This window comes from Pipistrellus kuhlii, unplaced genomic scaffold (genome assembly GCF_014108245.1).
Source record: "Pipistrellus kuhlii isolate mPipKuh1 unplaced genomic scaffold, mPipKuh1.p scaffold_m20_p_90, whole genome shotgun sequence".
Lineage (NCBI taxonomy): Eukaryota > Metazoa > Chordata > Mammalia > Chiroptera > Vespertilionidae > Pipistrellus > Pipistrellus kuhlii.
The window spans coordinates 87,495-113,068 of record NW_023425596.1 but is presented as its reverse complement, the minus strand read 5'-3'; the positions used below and the strand labels follow the sequence as shown (position 1 = coordinate 113,068).

The 25,574-nt window shown below is 53.2% G+C and overlaps 1 protein-coding gene across 7 annotated transcripts; it reads left to right on the top strand.

Annotated features, from left to right (window-relative positions):
* Positions 1–591: 591 nt before the first annotated feature.
* XRCC1 (X-ray repair cross complementing 1) lies at positions 592–23,763 on the top strand. Of its 7 annotated transcripts, none has more exons than XM_045578195.1 (17): positions 593–815; positions 1,260–1,352; positions 10,040–10,150; positions 14,241–14,399; positions 15,204–15,278; positions 15,374–15,479; positions 16,478–16,587; positions 16,668–16,773; positions 16,910–17,168; positions 17,464–17,580; positions 21,081–21,174; positions 21,340–21,462; positions 21,654–21,712; positions 21,805–21,944; positions 22,722–22,812; positions 23,407–23,482; positions 23,571–23,763. In XM_045578195.1, the coding sequence occupies exons 1-17, from the start codon at positions 765–767 to the stop codon at positions 23,682–23,684; spliced, it is 1,884 nt and encodes a 627-aa protein (XP_045434151.1). In that variant the 5' UTR covers positions 593–764; the 3' UTR covers positions 23,685–23,763. The 7 variants fall into 7 exon arrangements, 6 of the variants coding, with proteins under 6 accessions (XP_045434151.1, XP_045434150.1, XP_036284644.1 ...); XM_045578194.1 differs by having other exon boundaries at positions 16,662–16,773; XM_036428750.2 differs by having other exon boundaries at positions 594–815; positions 16,662–16,773; positions 21,340–21,463; positions 21,661–21,712.
* Positions 23,764–25,574: the final 1,811 nt, after the last annotated feature.

The window sequence follows — 25,574 nt, the reverse complement described above, 5'->3', positions numbered from 1 at the left end:
AGGATCTTGACCCACTCTCTCCTGGCCTCAGGCTTAACTCTGAGAGAGCTGAGATTTTTTTTTTTTCCTTTGTGTGTGGTGGGAAGAGAGCGGGGGAAGAGGGAAGCAGCTGCAGGACCCGTGGAGGATCCTGTTGCAGAAGGCTCCAGGGCTCTCTGCAAAACTTCGCTCAGGTTTGCGGTCCTCTAGCAGAAAGGCTTCAGTGTGGGCGGTGACTCTGAGAGAGAGCTGAGATTTTTTTTCCCCCTTTGTGTGTGGTGGGAAGCTAGCGGGGGAAGAGGGTAGCAGCTGCAGGACCGGTGGAGGATCCGGTTGCAGTAGGCTCCAGGCTCCCTGCAAAAATTCGGCTCGGGTTTGCGGTCCTCTAGCAGACAGGCTTCAGTTTGGGCGGAGACCACGTTGTCCAATGAGAATGGGGAATTTCTTCCAGGGACCAATCCCGGAGGCCGCTCCTGGATGTTGCTAGGCGCCCAGAAAAAGCGGGCTGTGACCGCCACCGGAAGGTGGGGCTAAAGAGCGACAGGGCCAGGGAGGGGCGGGGCTAGAGGAAAAGCCCGTTGCTAGGGAAACTCAGAGCCACGCTCCGGCGAGGCCGCACTGCTGCGCAGGCGCCGGGTTGACGCGTGCGCCGGCGCGCCGCGGTTTGAAAGGCCCGAGCCTCGCGCGCGTGCGCACTTGAGCGCGCGCAGGGCGCCCCCCCACCTCGCCCCCCGAGCTCGGGCCCTCCTCCCTCCTTCGGCTCCCGCGAAGCCCACGACGCTGACATGCCGGAGATCCGCCTCCGCCATGTGGTGTCCTGCAGCAGCCAGGACTCGGTGAGGGACCGGGGTGAGGGGGGCTGGGATGCGGAAAGGCTTTCCTGGGGGGCTGGCTCCGTGAGAACTTCTGGGGTGTAAAAGGGACCTTCATGGGAGTCTGAGGGTCGGGGGGGGGGGTGGGGTGGGGCGGGGTTCCAGGAGCTCGTAAGGGGATTCCGAGAGAGAGTTGGACTGGGGGAACTTCCGGGAGCCTGTGGGAGTCCCGGGGAGAAAGGAGGGAGGGGAGCGCCTCCGTGGAGAGCTCGTGGGTGAACTTCCAGGGCGAAGTGCTGAGGGGACTCCAGGCAGAGCGTGGGGAGAAGGAACGGGGTCACGCAAAGCTGGGGGGTCGCAGAGGGCTTGGGATGGGAGGACTCGGAGGAATAATCTGAAAGTTGGGGACCTCGCTTTCATCTCGGTAGGTACCCTAACTTTCCCTTGCCCGTTTGTTCCCATCTCCAGACCCACTGCGCAGAAAACCTCCTCAAGGCCGACACGTACCGGAAGTGGCGGGCAGCCAAGGCCGGCGAGAAGACCATCTCTGTGGTGCTCCAGGTGACCCTGCCCTCCTCTCTCTCCTCAGGGGAGCCTGGGACCCGCGGCCGGACCCTGCGCCCCAGGCCGCTGGCAGCGGGCGGAGGGCTTCCCCCTGGGCCTCAGCTTCCTTTCCTGGACAATGGCAGCATTTCTCTCTGTCTGGCTCTGTCGCTCACCTTCCCTCTTCCTCTCCCTCTCTCCCTCCCTCCCTTTTCTCCATTCTCTTTCTCCCTCCCTTCCACTCTCTCTGAAAATCGATGGCAAACATATCCTATGGTGAAGACGAACAACAACCTGGCAGGAATGGCGGTTCGGACTGGCCCCTCACTTCTCCCCTCCCTGTGCCTCAGTGTCCCCGGACTTGTTTTCTCACCTGTCCTTTGGTAACGATGAGATCCAGGCCCAGGGTTATTGTGATAATTAGGTGACATAACGTCTGCAGAAGTGCCCTGTCAACACGTAGGTGTTTGTGTAAAGGGAGGGATTCCTGTTTCTATAACTGAGTGATGGTTCTGCCGGGCTCTGTTATGATCCCCGGGGAAATGTCCCGTGACCCCAGGAGGATCACCCCGTCTGTACCTCAGTGGCAGTGGACGCAGAGAGACTGAAAGCAGAGAAGACAGGACGTGGGGGTGAGGGAGTCCCAGGGTGCTCTGGCCTGGGAAACTGAGGGAGATAGGGCTGCTGTCACTGAAGTGGGGACCCAGAGAGGGGCGGCCTGAGAAGGTGATGTGTCCACTTAGCATAGGGGTGTCGAACTCAATCAGAGAAGGGGCCAAAATCTAAAATCCAGCCTAAATCGCGGGCCGAATGGTTTATTGAACAGTCATAAACTGTCATTGTGATGGAAACGCAGCGGAGTGCAGTGATGACAGCGCGGTGCGGGCCACATTGCAAGGCCTGGCGGGACGGATTTGGCCCGCGGGCCTTGTGTTTGACACATGTGATCTTAGCATGTCCAGATTTGATATGACTTTGGGATTTCCACGGGGCGTCATCCGGCTCGCAGTTAGGGGTCGGACCTGGAGCTGGAGACAGGTGTGGAAGCTGTTAGTACAGGGAAGGGACCTATAGATTCAAGAGTGGGTGATTCAGTTGTTCATTCATTCATTGGCTAATTAGTTATAAAGCACCTTCTATAGGCCAAACTGTTTTAGATATTGGGGCCGTATAGAAGTGGACAGATCAGACATAGGTATGTCAGTCCTTTGGAGCTTTCATGTTAGTGGGGAAAGTCAAAAGTAAAACATAAGCCAAAACCGGTTTGGCTCAGTGGTAGAGCGTCGGTCTGTGGACTGAAAGGTCCCCTGTTCGATTCCCGTCAAGGGCATGTACCTTGGTTGCGGGCACATCCCCAGTAGGGCGTGTGCAAGAGGCAGCTGATCGATGATTCTCTCTCACCGATGTTTCTAACTCTCTATCCCTCTCTCTTCCTCTCTGTAAAAAAATCAATAAAAAACATATATTTTTTTAAAAAAAGTAAAACATAAGTCAGCTGACGGGTGCTGTAGAAGAAAACCAAACAGGTAATAGGAATGGGGAATACCTCAGCTGGGCTAGGAGGCAGTAGCAAGAGGTATTTATTTATTAAAAATATTTATATTTCTATTTTTATTGATTTCAGAGGGGAAGAGAGAAGGAGAGAGAGAGAGATAAACATCAATGGTGAGAGAGACACATTCTGATACCTGGGCATTTGCCCTGGGAATCGAACTGTAACCTCCTGGTTCATACATCGACCACTGAATTATGCCCGTCGGGCTTAAATATATTTTTATTAAGTTCAGAGAGAGGAAGGGAGAGGGAGAGATCAAAATATCAATGATGAAAGAGAATCATTGATAGGCTGCCTCCTGTACGCCCCCCACTGGGGATGGAGCCCACAACTGTCTACCTAGGCACGTGCCCTGACTGGGAATGGAACTGTGACACCCAATTTATGGGTCAACATCTACCACTGAGCAACACTGGCGGGGCAAGAGGTTTTGTTTAAATAGGGACTTAGGCAAGGCCTCCCTGAGGTGACATTTAAGCGGAGTGAGCTATGCTATGAGCTGTGCAGCTTTCTGGGCTCCTAGGCGGGCTGATGCTGGCCTCAGGAGCAGCTGGGAGGCCTGTGGATGAACTAATGGGGGGGGGGGGGGCTATGACATTGAAGGCCTGAAAGCCATTGTAAGAACTTAAGCTTTTACTCGGGTTGAGAGGGGAGCCACTGAAAGGTTCCGAGCAGAGAAGAAATAGAATCCGACAGGTTCTCCTAGATTCCTGATTTCTGTGTTGAGAATAAACTGCAGGGGCCAAGTGTCTGAGCAGGCGGCATTGCAGTGGTTAACTTATGTCAGAGATCCTTTGGGAAATCTGATTGCTTTTGGCAGCTGCCAATATGCAGGGGAGCTCCATATTCAGTGGAATGCTAATTTTGGTTCTTTTCAAGCAAGTGATGAGGGTAACCTTCTGGACATCAAGACACGTAGACTGACTGATCTGTGTTTTTTCCTTCCCAACAATATTGTGCTCCATCTGGATATTACCACACAGGGTTCAGCCCTGTGCTCTTGAGAGCACACACACCTTTTTTTTTTTTTTTAATATATTTTATTGATTTTTCACAGAGAGGAAGAGAGAGGGATAGAAAGTTAGGAACATCGATGAGAGAGAATCATCCATCAGCTGCCTCTTGCACACCCCCTACTGGGGATGTGCCCGCAACCAAGGTACATGCCCTTGCCCGGAATTGAACCCGGGACCTTTCAGTCCGCAGGCCAACGCTCTATCCACTGAGCCAAACCGGTCCCAGCACACACACACCTTTTTTGCTTGCTGCAGCCATAGAGTCTCTGTTGCCAACCCATCACTTGCTCTCAGGAGGGGAGTTTCCATGTTTGCTAACTTCTGGCCAGAGGGGATGGCTGGGACACAGCCCAGGTGTAACTCCAGTGCCCCACTGGAGGTGGGTTGTTTAGGAGAAATGTTGAGCAGCAAGGTGGCACACGTTTCTTTCCCTCACCCAGGGACATTTTTAGAGAGAGAAGTGTGGGAGAGAAACATTGATCAATTGCCTCCTAGATGCACCCTGATTGGGGATTGAACCTGCAACCTAGGTATGTTCCCTGACCAGGAATCGAACCCACAACCTTTTGGTGTACTGGATGACACACCAACCAACTGAGCCACACCAGTTTTAAATTGGTTTTCGCCTTCTTTTGATGTGTAACGTGTACAGCAAAGCACACAGTTCTGGGAATCCTTAAAGACCGCAACTGTCTTCTGCTCCACACTCAGATCAAGTAACAGGACATGCCACCCTCCAGACCTTCTTGTCACTGCTTCCGGGAAGGGTAACCATGATCTTGATTTTTAACAGCATTGATTTGTTTTGCCTGGTTTTGAATTTTACGTAATGGAATCAGACAGTATATACTTTTGGGTCTAGCTGCTCTCCATAGTATGCTTTGTTTTTTAAATATGCTTTTATTGATTTTTTTGTTTATTGTTTAAGAGAGAGGGAGAGAGAGCCTGCCATTGTGGCTCAGGGGTGGAGTGTGCACGAGGAGATCACGGTTGGATTTTCTATCAGGGCGCATGCCCAGGTTGGGGACTCGATCCCTGAGGGAGGTGTGCAGAAGGCAGCTCATCAATGACTCTCATTGATGTTTCTCTCCCTCTCCCTTCCTCTCTCTCTCAAATTAATAAAAGCATATTAAAACATTAAAATTACATAGTATCTTTTCAGATAATTATATCTTGGAAATCCATTGCCATTGCATAAATTTGTACCTTTTAAAATTCATTCTTTTAAATTATACATAACATTGCGTCTCATGGATGTGAAACAGTTTTTACAAGATGTCTCTTAGGAACTTTGCAAACCTCCACGCGCCATCTGTTTCACTGCCACGAATTATGACTTCTGGGAAAGGTGCACACAGACCTGGCCGCAGATGACGGTCATCTTGTGCTTAAGGCCTGTTAACAGCTGACACTGCGCACTCTTTCTGAGGTAAAACTCACATAACATAAATCTCACCATTTAAAGCCTACAGCTCAGAGGTTTCTAGTACAGTGACAGTGTTCTGCAGTCACCACTCACTGGGGATGTTTTCATCACCCCCAAAAAGAAGCCCTGTAACCATTAAGCAGTCACTCCCTGTTCTCCTTTCCCCAGGTTGCCCTGACAACCACTGATCTACCTTTTGTCTCTGTGGATTTACCTATTCTGGACATTTCATATAAAGAGGCTGACAGAATGTGTGGCCTTTTTTGCCTGGCGTCTCTCACTTAGCATATTGTTTTCGAGGTTCCTCCGTGTTGTAGCATGTATCAGTGCTTCATTCCTTTAACAGTGGACATTTGATTTGGGTTGTTTCCATGTATACACATTTATTTATCAAAAAGAAAGAACAGAGGAGGAAGTCAGAGAAATAGTCTGGCTGGAAGAAGCAGCAAACATCCATGCTCTGAGTGGCCTGTGGGGGCCATGTGGCAAGGAATGCAGGTGCCTCTGACAACTGAGAGTCATGCCCTGACTATCAGCTAGGAGTGGGAACCTCAGTCCTTCAACCACAACGACATGAATTCTGCCAATAGCCAAGTCCTTGTGAAAGGACCCTGAACCCCAGATGAGAACCACAGATTTAGCCAGCACTAGATTTCAGCCCCATAAAACCCTGAGCTGAGAATCCGGTCATCCTGTGTTTTCTGATGTACAGAAACAAATAATAAATGTATGTTGTTTTAAACTAAGTATTTATACTAATAAAAGGGTAATATGCTAATTAGATTGGGAGACCTTCCTGACATCCTTCCGGACAAAGCCATGGTGCTGGGGCTGAGGCAGAGGCAGTTATGGGCGATTAGGCCAGGAGGGGAGGGCAGTTGGGGGTGAGCAGGCTGGCGAGGGGGGGGTTGGGCAGTTGAGGGTGAGCAGGCTGGCTGGGGGGTGCAGTTGGGGGTGAGCAGGCTGGCAGGAGGGGCAGTTGGGGGCGATCAGGCTGGCAGGCAGAGTGGTTAGGGGTGATCAGGCAGGCAGGCAGGCAGATGAGCGGTTAAGAGCCAGCAGTCCCATATTGCGAGAGGGATGTCCGACTGCTGGCAGTCAGACATCCCTCAGGGGGTCCCAGATTGGAGAGGGTGCAGGCTGGGCTGAGACTCTCCCCTCCCCCATGCATGAATTTCATGCACTGGGCCACTGGGGTGGTAATAAAAGAAAGAAAGAAAGAAAATACAATATAAGGGAATCTATGTGTGTGTAAAGTAGAAGTAGTTGTAAGACTCATTCATTTAAAATAATTTAAAATACAAAATATACACATCCTATTAAATGTGGGGCCTATTGCTTTGTATTGTGGGAGAGGTAAAGATGTTGCATTTTTACCTGAAGGGGAGTTGAGAAGGAGTGTTAGTTTATAGTCAGAAAGTTGGGCCCACATTTTTTTGGCAATCATAGTTCTGTGTGACATGTGAGCTGTTTATTTGAACTAAACCTCAGTTTCCCCATCTGTAGAACTGGGATAGTAACAGACCCTTGTGAGGATTCAGTGATGCCTGGCCCAGGGAGAGCTTTGTCCACTGTGGTAGGCAGAATAATGGCCCTGAAAAGATGCCCCATTCTAACCCTCAGAACCCGTGAATATGCCAGTTTACATGGCAAAAGGGACCTTGCAGATATGATGAAGTTAAGGATCTTGAGAGGGTGAGATTAACCTGGATTATTGGGGGGAGGGGTTCCTATAAGGGAAAGAGGGAGGCAGCAGAAGCAGAGTCACGGAGATGGGGTGATGGAAGCGGAGGTTGGAGTGGTGCCATTGTGGCTGTGAAGCTGCGGGGAGGGCTACAAGCCAAGGAGGCAGATGGCCTGTAGGAGAAGGCAAGGACGTGCTCCTCCCCCAGAGTCTGCTGAAGAAGCAGCCCTGCGGACACCTTGATTTTAGCTCAGGGAGACCAGCTTCCAGACTTCGCACCTCCAGGTCTGTGAGCTGTGTTGTTTTTAGCTAGGACGTTCATGATACTTTGTTACAGCAGCAGCAGAAAACGAATGTACTGCGCGCCTGGCCCTCAGTGTGAATCTAAGGGCCACGTTAGCCATGGCGATTCTTTTGTGACCGATGAGAGCACCGAGGCCAGCGACTCACCAAAGCCACTTGGTCAGGGAGAGGAGAGTCGGAATTACAACTCAGGGCATTTGTTTCTTCAGCAAATGGTCACTGGGAGCCTCCTGTCCATCTGTCCATTCACCCGTGGTAATACGGCCAGCTGACATTTATGGAATGCTTGCCTTGTGGCAGGCTCTATTCAGGGGGCTTCGTGTGTATTCCTCCTTTGAATCTTAGGTTAGGACACTAAGGCCCGTGGGGTGACATGAAACCATTTGCTCCAGGATCACACAGCGGTAAGGAAGCAGAGCTGGGATGGATCAGATGTCGTTCTGAGCATTGGGGACACAGTGAGGAATGACTCGTATTGCCCCTCTCCTTATGGAGCTTAAAAGACAGATGCTAGACAAATACAAATAAAGATGTGACTATAATATCAAGTGGTGATAATGAAGAAAAATAAAGCAGGGACGGGGGATAGAGAAGCAGCTGGTAGGAGGGGGAAGGCCACTTTGGTTGGTCTGAAGCAGCATCTGAGCAGACCTGAAGGATGGAAGGAGCCGGCCGCAGGAAGGTCTGGGGGAGGGTAGACTAGGCGGGGGATGGCAGGTGGGAAGGCCCTGCGGGGAAAGGAGCCTGCCTGTTCTCAGGACAGGAGGAAGGCAGCATGGCCGGAGGAGAGCCACCACGTGTGGCAGGAGGCCGGGAAGCCAGACTGGGACTTGTGTGCCTAGGCAGCTCCAAACCATGCGGGGCTCTGAGCTGAGGGCAGCGGTGGAGGCGGGCAGAGTCGTCGGGGGGCCAGCACGGCTCAGCCTTGGGAAGGCCCCTCCCTCATCACTTCCTCTCTCTTCAGCATGCTCACCTGGTGGGGAAGAAGCCCTGACCAGCTCTAGCAAGCCTGCTCGGTCTCCGCACCAGCTCTCCTCTCACCAGCTGTGTGACCTTAGGGAGTTACATAACCACTTCCTTCCTCCATTTGCTCATGTGTAAAGTGAAGATAATAATAGCCCTGCCTTGCAAAGCGGTTGTGCGGAGAGAAGATGCATGCATTATGTGCCTGGCACTCGTGGGCCCTTAGATCTTCACAGCAGCTGCTGTTATGGTTGTTAGTATCTGTGTCATCTGGGCTCTCTTCAGAAGGAGGGTTATTATGGGGACCCTCCCTTTTACATGTGAGTGCGCTGCCTCTCAGAGAGATTGTACATCACCCAGGATTGCACACTTAGAAATGACAGGGCTGGATTTGAACCCAGGCTTGACTCATCCCAAGTCCAGGCTCCTTCCTTCCACGTCGGGGTGCTCCTGTGTGAACTCCTGACTGGGGAGTGACAGGGCAGACTGGAGCATCAGATGATCCGTGTGGTGGAGTAGGTGAGCTGAGCAGTGGTGAACTAGGTACCTTTGAGGGTTGGAATAACTTGTCATTCTATATGTGTGTTTTTTTAAAAATTATTACTGATTTCACAGCAAGAAAGTGAAGGATAGAAACATCCACGATGAGAGAGAACCACTGATCGGTGCCTCTTGCACACACACACACACACACACACACACACACACACCCCGCCACTGGGGATTGAGTCCACAATCCGGGCATGTGCCCTGACCAGGAATTGAACCGTTCATGGGTCAATGCTCAAACACTGAGCCACACCAGCGGGTTAACGTGTCATTCTAGAATCCAAATACAGGAGTCCCAAACGAGAAAGCAGGAGACTTGCCTCAGCAGCTCTCAACTGCCTTCCACCCCCACCTGGCCTTCTGCACCCTTAACTGTCAGAAGGGGATGGCAGGTCCTACAGGTAGCTCTTTTCTTCTTTTGACAAATAATTATTGAGTATCCTATATAATAAAAGGCTAATATGCAAATTGACCCAATGGCAGAAGGATTGGTTACTATGCCACCCTCTGAACACCAGTGGCAGATGCTCAATGCAGGAGCTGCCCCCTGGCGGTCAGGGCGCTCCCACAAGGGGAGCACCGCTCAGCCAGCTGCCGGGCTCACGCTGGCTAGTGCAGCGGCGGTGGCGGGAGCCTCTCCTGCCTCTGGCAGCGCTAAGGATGTCTGACCGATGGCTTCAGTCAGACATCCTCCAAGGGCTCCCAGACTGCGAGAGGGCCTTGTGGCCATAGTATTTACGTGTAAAGATATGGTTATCATCCCCATTTTACAGATGAGGAAACGGAAGCTTCACTTGGTTAGAGGCCATATAGCTAGCGTTTGGCAGAGCTGGGTTTTGAACCCAGGAAGCAGTGGTGAGAAAACCAGAGCAGGACCGTACCCCCAGGGAACTTCTCCAGAATCCTGTGTGATTGGGGGTGGAAACTGGCAAGTGCTGCCAAAGAGAGCAGATTATAAGCTCATCTGGCAGAGTCTGGAGGAGCCGGGGAAAAGGGTGTGGGGGTTTGAGCATTCAGTGAGTATTTTTGAGTTCTGAATGCTGCATGCTGGGGACAAGGTGGCACCACTCAGTATTGGCCACCTACTTGTCCCAGAGTTGACATTGCAAGGAGATATGGTGGCTCATATGCGGGTCTCCCCACTCCCAAGTTCCCACAGTGAGCCCTGGGCAGAGCGGGCACTAACAGCGGGCTTCCCCTCTCTTGCAGTTGGAGAAGGAGGAGCAGATACACAAGGTGGACATTGGGAACGATGGCTCGGCCTTTGTGGAGGTGCTGGTGGGCAGCTCGGCTGGAGGGACCGGGGAGCAAGACTATGAGGTAAGCAGGGGCTTGCAATGGGCCCCAGGCTGATCCCTGCCCCAGATTCCCATCACTGATTCTCCTCGTGCTAGACGAGGGTGGACATGCGTCACACTGACCAGGGCCCTCTGGAGGAGCCTGATGTGCGGAGGAGACAGGTGATAAACAGTGCACAGCAGGGAAGGGACCGGGTTGCCTTGTGGTGGCATAAACGACCAGAGGCACATGTTTGTTCCAAGACTCAGTCACCGCTGGAGAGGGGAACTGCTTTCCCCAGCCCCAGGGCACACAGATGTCCCTGCCAATTGAGATTTCCAATTGTGTGGGTTGCCTCTGTTAGTCACTTGATTTGTGACAGATGTTTCCAAGAAGAAATGCCTTTTGCTCTATTATGAATATTTTTAAAAGTTGGCACAGTCTTTGTTTTTCTGGTTGAATTAATTAGAGCTGGATCGATGAGATCATAGTTAGCAGGCTAGTTAATCAACGAAATGTTTTTGGGTAAAAATAGACCTACCGTGACAAAGAGAGTTCATAATTTTAAGCGAACAAACCAGTCTTCTACGAGATATTTTCTTCTTCTTGCAGTGAGACATTTCTTGTTTCTGTTTTTAAAGAATAGTCTGTTGATTTTTAGAGAAAGAAAGGAAGGGAAAGGAAGGGAGAGAGAAAGAGAAACATCTATTTGAGTATGTGCCCTTAACCGGAATTGAACCTGGGACCCTTCAGTCCACGGGCCAATGCTCTCACCTCTGAGCCAAATCAGCCAGGACAACATGTTCCTTTTTTCGCTCTTCAAATTCCACAAAGGCTTCCACATCTCCAAAAGATGTGTAAGCATTTCAGGCTAACTCATCCAGAGAGTAAAGCTTAATCCTGGAACCTTAAAGATAGTGTTGGGTAATAAAACAACCGGATAACTAGTGCAGTTTTCTTTTTACAAGGAACGGGAAGAGAGTGTATTCAGAGGAAATCTACCTCTTGGTAGGGGTAGCAGCCACCAACCACAGTTTGAGTTGCTCCTTAATTTTAGCCGCTAGATGATAAATTCAGCTCCTCTATCAGCTCCAAATCAGGCCTTTTTAATCAATTCTAGTTAAGGCCAGAGAGAAAGCTTCTCTTCTATATAATTTTCTTTGTCTTTGCTGTTCCCTTTTCATGATCAGAGTTGAGCACAAAACGACATCTAGTCGTAGCCTATGTTTTTCTTAGCAGAAGGCTTTTGTTTTCTAATTCCACAGCTTGTCCGTTAGAAAGAGAATAAGTAACAAAATATTCTAAACTAAGATTGGCTCCCTGCACGAGCCTGTTCATTGTTTCCTCGGGCAGAAAGGCTGGCATTAGGCTGGCCCAGGGCTGTCTGGAAGCTTAACAACGGGTGCGAGGTTGGCACATCTTGTCCTTTTGGATTCGCCCTCACGATTGCGATATGATGGCTGCTGCTCTGTCCGTCACCTTGTAGAATCCAGAGCAGGAGCTGGGGAAAGTGGATGGCAGGAGTTCAGTGGCTCTCTTCCATCCTGTTTCTTCAATGAGGAAGGAAAACGCTTTCTCGGAAGCCCCCACACAAGCTCCCTCTTAATATCACACTGGCCAGAAGGGGGTCTTGTGCACATCTTTGGACCAGCCTTCGGCAGAGGGAATTTGAATGCTTTGACCGATCCTGAGTCATCCCTTAGTGTTGGGTGTTGAACTCGTTCTTTTTCAATTGCCTGGTCAGTTTTGGTTATTATGTGTTCCTTTATCATCCTGTCCATTTCTTTCTTTTTTTTTTTAATATTATATTTTATTGATTTTTTACAGAGAGGAAGGGAGAGGGATAGAGAGCTAGAAACATTGATGAGAGAGAATCATCGACCAGCTGCCTCCTGCACACCCCCTACCGGGGATGTTCCCGCAACCAATGTACATGCCCTTAACCGGAATTGAACCTGGGACCTTTCAGCCCGCAGGCCGACGCTCTACTGCTGAGCCAAACCGGTTTCGGCCATTTATTTCTTTAAACTATTAAAAATACCGTATTTTTCGGACCATAAGACGCTCCGGGCCATAAGACGCACCAGTTTTTAGAGAAGGGAAATGAAGAAAAAAAGATTCTGAAACAAATAGTGTCCTAAAATATTTTATGTGCATTAAAACCCAACATCACAGTCATAAACACATGTAATCAACCCTGTAAAGTAAACAGCAGCATTTAGAACCATTTTAGAGCCGGGCAAGCACACAGAGACCACACAGAGCCGGGCAAGTAAAAAAACTTTTTTTTTTAAGTATATGTGTAGGCTATATTTGGACCATAAGACGCAGGGACTTTTTCCCCCACTTCTGGGGGGGAAAAAGTGCGTCTTATGGTCCGAAAAATACGGTACTTTTATATTGTATGTTTAATATTTTCAGTATGTGCAGCCTTTGTGGGTCTGATCTGCACCTTGTGGTTTCTGCTGATCCGAGTCATGGCAGCTTGTTGCCTCACGCCTCATGGGTGTGTGTGTGTGTGTGTGTGTGTGTGTGTGTGTGTGTGAACTTGGGTTCTTTGGGATCGTATCTATGGGAAATCTTGGAGGACTGGGTTTGATGTACGCTCCTCCAAAGAGTATGTGCCCAGGTGTCAGGGGAACTGTGTACATGGGACCACTGAAAATGTTCGGCTTGTGTTTTTCCACGCAGATAACTAGTATGAGTTTCTGCTCCAAATCCTTGAGAGTACAAACTCATGATCAGGAGTTGTCCACAGATACATTTTCATCTTTTCTCTGTTGTCCTCCAGAGCTCAGGCTCCCCCCCACCCCCCTTCCCTCTAGGCACATTTCCCCTGAGCTCATGGAGGAGCCCAGCTCTATGTGATTTGGTGGTGGTCTCTGAGATACTGATTTCCCTGCTTGGAGCGCAGGCTTGGCCTTCTATTCCCTGCTGCCACCACCCCAAAGGGCCCTTTAAATCAAGCTCAGTGTGCCACCCAGGGTCAGCACTAGGACAAAAACCATGTCAGTGCCACCCACCGTATCAGTCAGGGTCCTACCAGGAGACAGAAACCACACCAGTTATTTATTTATTTTTTAAAATATATTTTATTGATTCTGTACAGAGGGGAAGAGAGAGGGATAGAGAGCTAGAAACATCGATGAGAGAGGAACATCGACCAGCTGCCTCCTGCACACCCCCTACTGGGGATGTGCCCGCAACCAATGTACATGCCCTTGACCGGAATCGAACCTGGGACGCTCTATCCACCGAGCCAAACCGGCTTCGGCCACACCAGTTATTTTAACAAGGAATTAGTAACTGATGAGGCAAGAAGACTAAGAAGCAAGTGCAGGGAGCAGCTGCCTTTTGCTCCCCCTAGGTTTGGGGGAACAAGAGGAAAAGGTAGGAATGATTGGAACATGGATGTTGGAGGTTGGGTTCCGTAGAGCTGAAACTCCGACCTGCGAGGGGCTGGCTGAGGCGGGTTGTGCAGTGTTAGGAAGCTGCGAACTGGATGCTCTGCTGCCCTGGGAAGGAGCACTCGGAGAAGCAGAGCCGGGCCTGGGGGGATGCTCCCAGGATCTGCCAGGGGCAGAGCCTCCACCCTCCTCGTCTTGCAGCCTGTCTCTAGCTCCCCCTGCTGGCAGAGCCCGATAAGGAGCAGCTGGAGAAGCAGAAAGTTCCAGGCTCCGCTGGGTGGGTTTGAGCTGCGAGAATCACTTAGTAACTGGCCCAGCTCTCTCATTTCTGGCCTCTGATAACTCTGCCGCCTCTCCATTGACCCAGCCTTGAATTCGCAAACGGTGTTTGAGTACTGTGCCAGTCACCGTGCCGCTTCCCTGCCGGGAGGGCTCGTTCCTCAGGCCGTGCAGCCCCACCAGATGGCCAAGTATGGAAGGCTCTGTGCACGGATTTCAGAAGGATCATTCAGATCTGAGCATAGGAGGCTCCTCTGGGGCCTGTGTCAGGGAAGGACTGACCGGAGGCCCGGAAACAAGAGAAGAGTCTAGAGACCTTGTCGCAGGTCAGGGCATGAGCTGGATGTGGCGACTCCCCAGCTTTCTCTCCGGCACCTTGCCCTCTTCCCAGCCTCTAGGATGCATCATTTAAAGGAGCCAGCCTCATTTATTGTGCCCTCTCCCAGGTCCTTCTGGTCACCTCGTCTTTCATGACCCCTTCTGAGAGCCGAAGTGGCTCCAACCCCAACCGTGTTCGCATCTTTGGGCCTGACAAGTTGGTCCGGGGAGCAGCGGAGAAGCGCTGGGACCGAGTCAAAATCGTGTGCAGCCAGCCCTATAGCAAGGTACCTAGGGTGGGGGCTGGGAGGCAGGGTCCTTGGCCGTGGGTGAGGAGAGAGCCGAGGGGCCAGTACTGGGTCACAGAGGGCGGGGAGGCCTGGACAGCTGGTGTCCCCACGGGGCCACGAGGAGGCTTTCCCTGAAGTGGGTTTGAGTTCCCCCTCGTTGAGGCTTTGTTTCCTGGACGATGTCTTGGACCTCAGAGGGGAACTGGAGGAGGGGGACGGCTGACTTGGAGAGTGGGCCTTGGAGTTCACATCACGGGAATGAAGTCAGACACTGGGTTTACGATGGCTGCACCACTTCTTACTGCGTGGCTTTGGGCAGGTGACGTAATCTTTCTGGTCTCAGCTTCCTGATCCTTACGGGTTGCTGTGAGTTAGGATGCTAAGCTGTGATAACAAGACCCAAGTGGTAATGACACCACCCAGTAGAGGTATCCTTACCCGGGGAACTGTCCTGGGGGGTGTTTGACGGGTCACCCAGGGACCCGGCTTCCTCCCATCTTACGGCTCTGCGTCCAGCTGGCAGAGGGGGCAGAGCCTGGAGCATTTCTGTGTTCCCGGAGAGGCAGGAGCACCCCCTCCCATGCCATTTGCCCATTGCTTACGAGGCTAGCGGCACCGATGCGTGTAAAAGGGCTCAGAGCTGTGCCGACCCACAGTTAGGGCTCCATAGCAGTTGGCTGTTATTATTGTCCTCAGTGTCATACAGACATCAGATGAGGCAAGAGCCAGAGAGAGGGATCCTTAGGTTAAAGGGCTTTAGTCCTTGGCCAGGTTCCCAGACTCCAGCCCCTTCTTTCCCAGGACTCCCCCTATGGCCTGAGTTTTGTGCGGCTTCACAGCCCTCCAGACAAAGACGAGGTAGAGGCTTCACCCCAGGTAAGCTTTACCCACTAGGCCAGAGCCTTCGCCCGCCCTCTTCTCCCCCACTGCCAGCAGTCCCCACCCACAGCACTGACCTTGTGGGATCTTAGAAGGTGACCAAGCTTGGCCAATTCCGTGTGAAGGAGGAGGACGAGGGTGCCAGCTCGCTGAGACCGGGGGCCCTCTTCTTCAGCCGGATCAATAAGACGCCCACTGGTGAGTGAGGAAACCTGAGGCCTGAGTGAGTACAGGGCTGGGACCCAGACCCTGGGTCTGAGGAGGCTGGGGCCTGGCCGCCTGGGTCTGAGGGGGGAGGAGGCTGGGGCCTGGCCGCCTGGGTCTGAGTGGGGAGGAGGCTGGGAGTCTGGCCGCCTGGGTCTGAGGGAGGAGGAGGCTGGGGGCCTGGCCGCCTGGGTCTGAGGGGGGAGGAGGCTGGGGCCTGGCCGCCTGGGTCTGAGGGGGGGGGAGGCTGGGGCCTGGCCGCCTGGGTCTGAGGGGGGAGGAGGCTGGGTCTGAGGTGGGAGGAGGCTGGGTCTGAGGGGGGAGGAGGCTGGGGGTCTGGCCGCCTGGGTCTGAGGGGGGAGGAGGCTGGGGCCTGGCTGCCTGGGTCTGAAGGGGGAGGAGGCTGGGGCCTGGCCGCCTGGGTCTGAGTGGGGAGGAGGCTGGGAGTCTGGCCGCCTGGGTCTGAGGGAGGAGGAGGCTGGGGGCCTGGCCGCCTGGGTCTGAGGGGGGAGGAGGCTGGGGCCTGGCCGCCTGGGTCTGAGGGGGGAGGAGGCTGGGGCCTGGCCGCCTGGGTCTGAGGGGGGAGGAGGCTGGGTCTGAGGGGGGAGGAGGCTGGGGGTCTGGCCGCCTGGGTCTGAGGGGGGAGGAGGCTGGGGCCTGGCTGCCTGGGTCTGAGGGGGGAGGAGGCTGGGACCTGGCCGCTTGGGTCTGAGGGGGGAGGAGGCTGGGGGCCTGGCCGCTTGGGTCTGAGGGGGGAGGAGGCTGGGGGCCTGGCCGCCTGGGTCTGAGGGGCGAGGAGGCTGGGGGCCTGGCCGCCTGGGTCTGAGGGGGGAGGAGGCTGGAGGCCTGGCCGCCTGGGTCTGAGGGGGGAGGAGGCTGGGGGCCTGGCCGCCTGGGTCTGAGGAGGGAGGAGAACACCCCTCTGTCGCGTGGATAGGAGCTGAAGGGCCCAAGGGCCAGTCTGATCCTAGTTCTACTTTCTCCCTCTGTAGCCACAACCAGTGACCCATCAGGACCCAGCTATGCAGCTGCCACACTGCAGGCCTCAAGTGCCACCTCCTCACCCTCTCCGGCCTCAAGGCCAGCAGGCAGCACTTCCAAGGTGAGAGCATCAGACCCTGACAGGTGGAGAAGGAGGAGAGAAGCTAGAGGCCTCATTTCATCTCACCCGCTTAGCCTCAGGAGTCCCCCAAAGGGAAGAGGAAGCTGGATTTGAATCAAGAAGAAAGGAAGACCCCCGGCAAACTGTCAGCCCAGCCCTCACCACCTGCCCGCAAGAGGCCCAAATGTGAGCAGAGTGGAGTCCTGTGTTCCTGTGTCGTGGGGGTGGAGACGACTGGGGCTGGGACTCTGGAGCTGAGGGAGGAAGGGCGAGGGGGTCAGTCCCAGCAGTGCTAACTGAGCCTGCTCTTTGGCTTCCGCAGTGCTTGCACCCACCTCTACCCCTGCCACTGCCTCAGTCCCCGCCCCAGCACGGGGGGCAGTGCCAGGGAAGCCCCGAGGAGAAGGCAAGGAGCACAAGGGACCCCGAGCTGGCCCGCAGGAGATGGGGAAGATCCTCAAGGGCGTGGTGGTGGTGCTGAGCGGCTTCCAGAACCCGTTCCGCTCGGAGCTCCGGGACAAGGCCTTGGAGCTCGGGGCCAAGTATCGGCCAGACTGGACTCCAGACAGCACCCACCTCATGTAGGCCTGTGACCTGCTCCTCCCACCTTCCTGCTACCACTGCTTCGCCTGTCTCCACCTTGCTTTCTCTCTCTCTCTCTGCCTGTCTGCCTGTGTCTTTGTCTCTTCAGTTCTCTGTATGGATCCTCTGCCTCGTTTCCTCTGATTTGTACATCTTTCCTTCTGTCTCCCTGTTTCTCCCATATCTGTTTCTTTTACTCATCTTTTCTCCCTCTCTCTGTCCCCCTTGTTCTCCCTCTTCTCTCTTATCCCTCAGATCGCACCTGACTGACACCCTCCATTCTGCTCCCCACAGCTGTGCCTTTGCCAACACCCCTAAGTACGGCCAGGTCCTAGGCCTCGGAGGTCGCATTGTGCGTAAAGAGTGGGTGCTGGACTGTCATCGCATGCGGCAGCGGCTGCCCTCCCGGAGGTGAGGCCCCCTGCACCCCTGTGGTATACGCATGTATGTACATACTCACACACCTACCCTGCTCCTCATCCCTGCGCTGGGCAAAGCTAGGGATCTGGAGAGAACTCAGAACACAGGTGGGCCCGGACTGGAGTGAGCTGACTTCTGACTTCTCCCTCCTCCAGCACTGCTAGGAGTCGAGGAGGAGGGAGAGGGGACTTGCCTGGGGGCTCACGCGGGCTCTGTGAAGTCTGCTTAGCAGAGAAGGAAAGGACACTGCAGGCTAGAGAAGGAGCATGTGCAAGGACCTAGGGGCGGAGAACAGAGTGTTGGCGCTTGTTTAGATTAATTTAATTTTTAAGTTTATTTATCTTTATTGTTGAGGGTAGATTCATTTAAAGCAAGCCCCTGAAACCCCTGCTTGGTGCCAGGCTGGCCCATGAGATGTGGGTACCCTCCCATTAGGCCCTGCCTTTGACAAGGCCTCTCACTTTGATGAGGGGCCAGACTTGTTACAAAACAGTAGGTGTCCTGGCCGGTTTGGCTCAGTGGTTAGAGTGTTGGTCTGTGGAATGAAAGGTCACAGATTCGATTCCAGTCAAGGGCACATACCTTCGTTGCAGGCTTGGTCCCAGAACTGGTCGGGATGCTTGTGGGAGGCAACCAATCGATGTGTCTTTCTCACATCATGTTTCTCTCTGTGTCTCTCCCCTTCCCTAAAAAAAAAATCAATGGAAAAAATATCCTCAGGTGAGGATTAACAAAAAAACCCCAAACAAATAAAAAACAGTATGGATGCCTGGTGGTATGACTCTGGTTGAGCATTGACCTTCGAACCAGACAGTGGTCACCAACCGGTGGTCCTCGGACCATTGGTGGTCTGTGAGATCTGAAAGGTTGGCAACTGCTGAACCAGAAGATCACGGTTCAGTTCCTGGTCAGGGCCCATGCCTGAGTTGCAGGCTCCTTCCCCAGTTGGGGGTATGCAGGAGGCAGCCCATCAATGATTCTCTTTCATCATTGATGTTTCTGTCTCTCTCCCTTTCTCTCTGTAAACCTTCTTCTCTAAAGTTAATAAAATATATTTTTAAAAATAAGATTTTATAATTTAATAATAAATAAGTAGGAAAAGGGAAATTAGCAAAATAAACAAACAAACAAATTAAAAAAAATAAGATTTTAAAAAATGTATAAAGACCCAAGGAGAAACCGCGTGTGTAGGGTCTTCAGGGATGAGAAGAGGTTTGCCAGGCTGAGCAGAGAGCCCGCTGAGTGGAGGAGCCAAAGTTGGGGTCAGCCTGGCGTCTGCCCGAGGAGGTGCAGGTGGGCTCCGCTTGCTGCGGGAGGCAGGAAGGCAGGAAGTGGCAGGAAAATGAGGCTGGGGCAGCAGGAGCCATGGAAGGCTTTGGAGCTGGGGAAGGACAGGGTCAGATCTGAGGCCCGTGGATCGGAAGGAGACTTGTGTTATACCTCATGGGAAAGAAGACCTGAGTGTGTTCAGAATTGGGGCTGTGCCTGCTGTACTTGAGAGACTCTTTATTGGGGAGAAGCTGGAGGTGGAGGTGGAGGCTGAGAAGTGGTGGGATCAGCTCAGAAAGGACTTCTAGCGAGGGCCAGGGCAGGGCTCTGTCCAGCTCCACAGACCCCACATCTACAGCTCGGGAATCCAAACACGTCTGGAAGCCAAGAACGTTTTTCTGCATTTGGTGCAAACACACTGGCTGCATGATCCTCCTGAGCTGATGCGAGGCTATTTGTGACCTTTATTCCATTAACTATGTCATCATATTGTTTACAGAACTATTCATGGGTTTGATTTATAGGGCATTTCCCCCTTCCCCACAGATTGGTATGAAACAATCTATATACCTCTGAAATCTGAAAATTTCAACATTCTGAAACCCACCTGGCTCCAAGGGTCTCTGAGCAGCAGGGAGCCGTGGAAGGTTTGGGAGGAGGAGGGGCAGGCTCTGTTGTGAGGGTTGGCGTGTCTAGGCTGGGCTGCAAGTGGGGACCCCGGAGGAGGCTGGGCCTCGGGGATAGGAATGGGGTGGGTCGGAGTCTATTTAGGGACAGAAGAACTGGATTGGGATCATTGTCTGCACAAGAAAAGGCAATAAACAGTGCTAGGTTTGCAACTGGGGTTTTTTGTTTGTTTGTTTGTTTTGGTTGTTTATTTGTTTTATATTTTTATTGACTTAGGAGAGGAAGGGAGAGGGAGAAAAAGATAGAAACATCAATAATGAGAGAGAATCATTGATCGATTGCCTTCTCCACGCCTTCTACTGACATGTGCCCTGACCAGGAATTAAACCATGATGTCCTGGTTCATAAGTTGACACTCAACCACTGAGCCTACACCAGCCAGGCTGCAAATGGGATTTATTATTATTATTATTATTATTATTATTATTATTATTGCAACTGGCTTTTGACCAAAAAAAATAAATTCAGAAAGCACTTTATATTTTCAAAAGTTGATGATGGAAGATTCCCAGGTGATGGCTCTCCCCACAATAATCACAAATTGAGTTTTAAAAATATTTTATTTCCAAGCTTATAAAGCCTACCATTGATTCTTTTTTTTTTTTTTAATGTATTTTATTGATTTTTTTACAGAGAGGAAGGAAGGAGGGATATAGAGTTGGAAACATCGATGAGAGAGAATCATCAATCAGCTGCCTCTTGCACAGCCCCCACTGGGGATGTGGCCGCAACCAAGGTACATGCCCCCGATCAGAATCGAACCTGGGACCCTTCAGTTCGCAGGCCAACGCTCTATCCACTGAGCCAAACCAGTTTCGGCAGCTTACCATTGATTCTTTAATCAACCATGACACTAAATTCTCTGAATTTCCCATGAGCCAGTGCTGTCCAGTGGGTCTGACTTACCTGAACATATTTCACCAGCTTTGGAAAAACCAAATTATATGCAGAGGGTCTTCATGTGTGTACCATGAAAGGAAAGCCAACACGTTCAATTGCCTCTGCTACACAATTTGCCCTTGGACTGAGGCAAAGAAGTTAACCTCCCTGTGCCTTAGTTTCCCCATCTGTAAAATGGGGCTAAGATACCTCCTACCTCCGGATTCCGTGACTCCACATTTGTCAAGTGTTTAGAATAATGCCTGGCACATAGGAAATCCCGTATAAGTGTCAGCTGTTATTATTAGAACTAGGAGAATTCTTTTCCTGGAGTGTCAGCAGCTTAAGGACCATGAAGATAGTGCCAAGGTCTTTAAAAATGTATTTGCTTTTGGGAATTTTCCCTTAAAACTGACTTTGATTCTCGAAGGAAAACATTATTTCTGAAGTGGGGCATTCTTCCACAAGAGGAGGGAGGGCAGCCAGGGCGAGCTCTGGCCTCCTGTGTGGGTGGCTGGGGTGGTGGGGTCGGTGGGGCCTTCCAGAATGGGGGAGAGGCAGCTGGGAGAGTGGCCATGGTGGGACCCTGAGCACCCTCCCTACAGGCCCCAGAGGACAGGGCATCCTGTTCGTCTGAGGCCTGGCTCCTCCCCCAGGTACCTCATGGCAGGGCCGGACTCCAGCAGCGAGGACGAGGGCGGCCCTCAGGGCGGCGGCAGCGGGGACGAAGCCCCACAGCTTCCCCAAAAGGTGCGCTGTCCCCTGGCCAGATGTGGGAGATGTCCTGGGAGGAGGCTGTGGGCCTGTTGTGGTCCCCAAAGTCCGCTCCCGCCTCGTGCGGCACACCTCCCCACATGCCTCTCACCCGCCCCGCCCTGCCCGCTCACTCACCCACTCCCTCCTCCGTGCCCCCAGACCAAAACCAAGGCCCCCCCGCCAGCGGGACCCAGCTCACCCCTGACTCCTGCCACTCCAGAAGACACAAAACCAGCCTCTCCAGGGTCCCAGGAAGATACCCACACGGAGGGGGAGTGGTCAGGTCAGAGCCTTGGGGAGGAGGGGGTGGGGGCCTGGACTCCTGGGTCTGAGGGAGGAGGAGGCTGAGGGCCCCCCCGATAGCTGGATCAGAGATCTATTGAGGTTGGGGTTTGGGGTGCCTGTGAGAGACTGCAGAGGGTCGCCAGGCTTCCCGGAAGACGGGTCACCTTGCATTGACTAAGCTTCTGCTCGCAGAAGGACAGGACAATGGAGCGGAAGATTCCGAGGACACCGAGGATGAGCTGAGAAGGTGGCGTTGGGGCTGGGGGTCAGGGTGGGCCAGGCCGTGGGTAGAGGGGATCTGGTCTGCATACTCTTCCCCCACCCTCTTGGCTCCCCCAGGGTGGCTGAGCAGAAGGAACAAAGGCAGCCTGCTGGCCAGGGGGAGAATGGCGAGGACCCGTATGCGGGATCCACAGATGAGAACACAGACAATGAGAGTCCCCCACAGTCTCCTGACCTGCCAATCCCTGAGCTCCCAGGTAGGCAGTCCCCCTCCCTCCCTCCTGAAGTGGATCTGCCCCTCTCAGTTCTCACCTGGGACTTGTTCCAGCTAGCCTAGGATTGCAGCCACCCACCCTGGGACTTGTCTCCTGGTTTGCTCCCCACCACCGCCTGCCTTTGCCACCCCTTCGTTCTCTTAGGCCTGTTCCCTTCCCTCCCCTTTCTGTCCCCCGTCAGCCTCCATCACAGCCCAGCACCAGGCAGGTGTGACCACCCCTTTGGCTCCACTACGGTGTGAACAGCCCCTCCCTCACCAGAGCTTAACCCCCAGGCTTCAGGCTTACCTGGAGGCTCTTAAACCCTGCAGATGCCCAGCCTCCCCCCCTCCCCACCCCCCTCGGTTCAGTGTTTGGGGGTGGGGGTGGGACAGTGGAAAAGGAATGAGACCAGCCAGATGAAGAAGTGGCCGGTTGGCCAGTTTCTGACCCGGCCAAGCTTAGGAAGCGGCAGCAGCCCCTTCGTGACCGAGAGAACGAGGGGCCCTGTGAGGCTCTGGTAGGGAAGGAGCTGTGTGTCCCTCTCCCTGGCCCCTCGGTGCCAGGGAATTGGGAATCAGGTGAGGAGCACATCACAGTCAGTGGGATTGTGTCTTTTGCCATTAAAGAAAGCAACAACGAAAAACCAGGCTCTGCTGGGCCGGCCGAACTGCTGTCCTCATTCCCAGCCGCTGCCCTGCCCGCTGCTTGGCCTCCGTGGCTCCTGGCTGGTGCCTTGCTCTCCAGGGCCTCACCTTGGCTCTTCTCCCACCTCCCTAGACTTCTTCCAGGGCAAGCACTTCTTCCTGTACGGGGAGTTCCCCGGGGACGAGCGGAGGACGCTCAGCCGCTACGTCACAGCCTTCAATGGGTCAGTCGCTGGGGTGGGACTGGGGTGGGGGCGCTGAGTTTTGAGGAGGGGTGGGAGGTTGTGGGAGGTGGGGAAGGGGCGAACCCTGCAGGATGGGCACAGACCACAGGGTTCAGTGGCAGCCCTGCTGCGTAGCTTCCCCTAGGCCAGTGGTCGGCAATCTGTGGCTCGAGAGCCACATGCGGCTCTTGGGCCCCTTGAGTGTGGCTCTTCCACAAAATACCACGGCCTGGGGGAGTCTGTTTTGAAGAAGTGGCGTTAGCAGAAGTTTGAGTTTTAAAAATGTGGCTCTCAAAAGGAATTTCAATCGTCGTACTGTTGATATTTGGCTCTGCTGACTAATGAGTTTGCCGACCACGGCCCTAGGCTTCCTTCTCTAAGGCGAGGCTCCCGGCCGGGCTTCTGCAAGGATTAGTGGCAGTGGGGGTGTCGGTACCGTGGCTGTGCTCAGACTGCCACGTGGGACAGTGGAGGTTCCCAGGCAGCCCCGAGGGCACATCGGCGGGACAGGAGGGGACAGCCTTTGGGAATGGTTGGGGGTGGGGTGTCAGCAGAGGGGACACCGAATCTCGGCCTCTTTCCTTCTCCCGCTAGGGAGCTCGAGGACTACATGAGCGACCGGGTCCAGTTTGTGATCACGGCACAGGAGTGGGACCCCAGCTTTGAGGAGGTGAGTTCGGAGGGGCAGGGAAGGAGATCCAAACCGCCCCTGAGTCTCCTCTGTCCCCTCCTCTCTCACGTGTGCCTGCCCCCTGCAGGCCCTGATGGACAACCCCTCCCTGGTGTTCGTCCGCCCGAGGTGGATCTACAGTTGTAACGAGAAGCAGAAGTTACTTCCTCACCAGCTCTATGGGGTGGTGCCCCAGGCCTGAAGTATGTGTGCGCATGCACACACACACACACACACACACACACACACACACACGTCTAATAAAGCTGACTTGGCTTGGAGCCACTGCCTCTCTCACTCAGGTGTTTCCCAGAAATTCTAGGAGGCTCCCAGCTGCGTCTTCTGTTTGGTTTTTTGGGTTTTTGCTTCCCCTCTGAGAGGCAGGTCTTGGAGCTGCCGGAGACTCCTGACCTGGGTCCTGGAGACGGAGGGGCTCTCTGAGGGCGCTGGGAGGGAAGGAGCTGCTGGTCACTTCTCTCTGGCCCCTCCGCCTGTGGGAGCAGGCGCCGGGGAACTGGGAATGACCCTCAGCTGGTTCTCACTCTTGGGGGGTCAGGGTGTGCCTGGGTCTTGGTTGTCCCTCTGTGGGTCCTGGGCTGGAGGACTGGATGCTCTGAAGTCTCAGCTCCCCTGCCAGGGATCTCTCCCTTTCCACGGGGTTTCCAGGAGTCGCTCTGTAACTCACAGCATGGCTTCACATCACCTCATGCGGGAGGTAGGATGGGGGGAGGGGCATTTTAATCAATCCACCCAAGTCCTGAACCCCCTTCAGGGCTCCATACACTTAAGGTCGGAGCTGAGCTGGTGTTAGAGAATCGGGACTGAAGATGGGGTGTCATTCTGGGCAGGGGCCATGCATGGACAAAGGCCCGAAAGTGGGAGCTGCTAGCCTGGTGTTGGGTGGAGTTGAAAGAGCATTGCCACCTTTGGTGAAGAGGCTGTGGGGGCAGATCTGGCTAGAAAGGTGGGCACAGGCCTTGCAGCCGCAGTGTCCAGTGTGGTAGCCAGTGGACACAGGGGGCTATTTAAATTACAATGAAATGAGCCCTTGCCTGTAGTTCAGTGGTTAGAGCATTGACGCTTGGACAGAAGTGTCTTGGGTTCAATTCCCAGTTAGGGCATGTACCTCGATTGCAGATTCATCCCTGCCCCATTCCAGGTGCGTGCAGTAGGCAACCGATCGATGTGTCTCTCACATTGATGTTTCTCTGTCCCCTCTTCCTACTCTCTCTAAAAATCAATGGGAAAAAAATATCCTTGGATGAGGATTAAAAAATGACAGTGAAATTAAAGGAAAAATTCACTTCCTCACACTGGCCCCGTTTCAGTGCCCTGAACAGCACAAGCGTTCCCATCCCTGAGGCAGCACAAGCACGGCTGTGGGCACCAGGCGAGAATCTTGGGCTTTTCCTGGGGGTGTGGGTCAGGAAGGGGTTTGAGCAGCACAAAGGGCTGGGTCATCTGGGTTTGAGATCTGCCCTTTGGGTAATCTTTCCTTGGACATTCCAAGGCAATTCCCAGCTTTGCCCCATCAACTAACTAAGGGCCCTGCATCTTCATCCTTTCTCTTTGTTGACCTTTGCTTTTTTTTATCTGTGAGGTAAGGTGGTATTAGATTCTGTATCCACTCATTCATTTTTCGTTCATTCATACATGTACTGACCACTCACTATATTACTTCCTCTTGTTGCTGTAACAAATTACTGCAAACTTAGTGTCTTAGAACAAACGTTTCTATTCTAGGTCTGAAGTCTGAGATGGTCTCACTGGGCTGACACACCCCGGTGTAGGCTCCCCGGGGCTCCAGGGGAGACTTTCTTGGCTTTGCAGCTGGTCGCAGCTGTTCACACTCCACCCCCCTTCCACAGGCAAAGACCACAAGGCCAGGCGAGTCTTTCTCATGCACATCGCCGCTCTGACACCCCATCTTTGGTCTTTTTCTCCCACATTTAGACTCGGGTGACTATGTGGAGCCACATGGGTAATCTGGGATAATCTCCTTTTTTAAGGTCAGCCAATTAGTAACCGAAATTCCTTCTGCCGCCTTAAATCTCCTTTGCCACATTCTATGTCCATCGGTTCCAGGGATTAG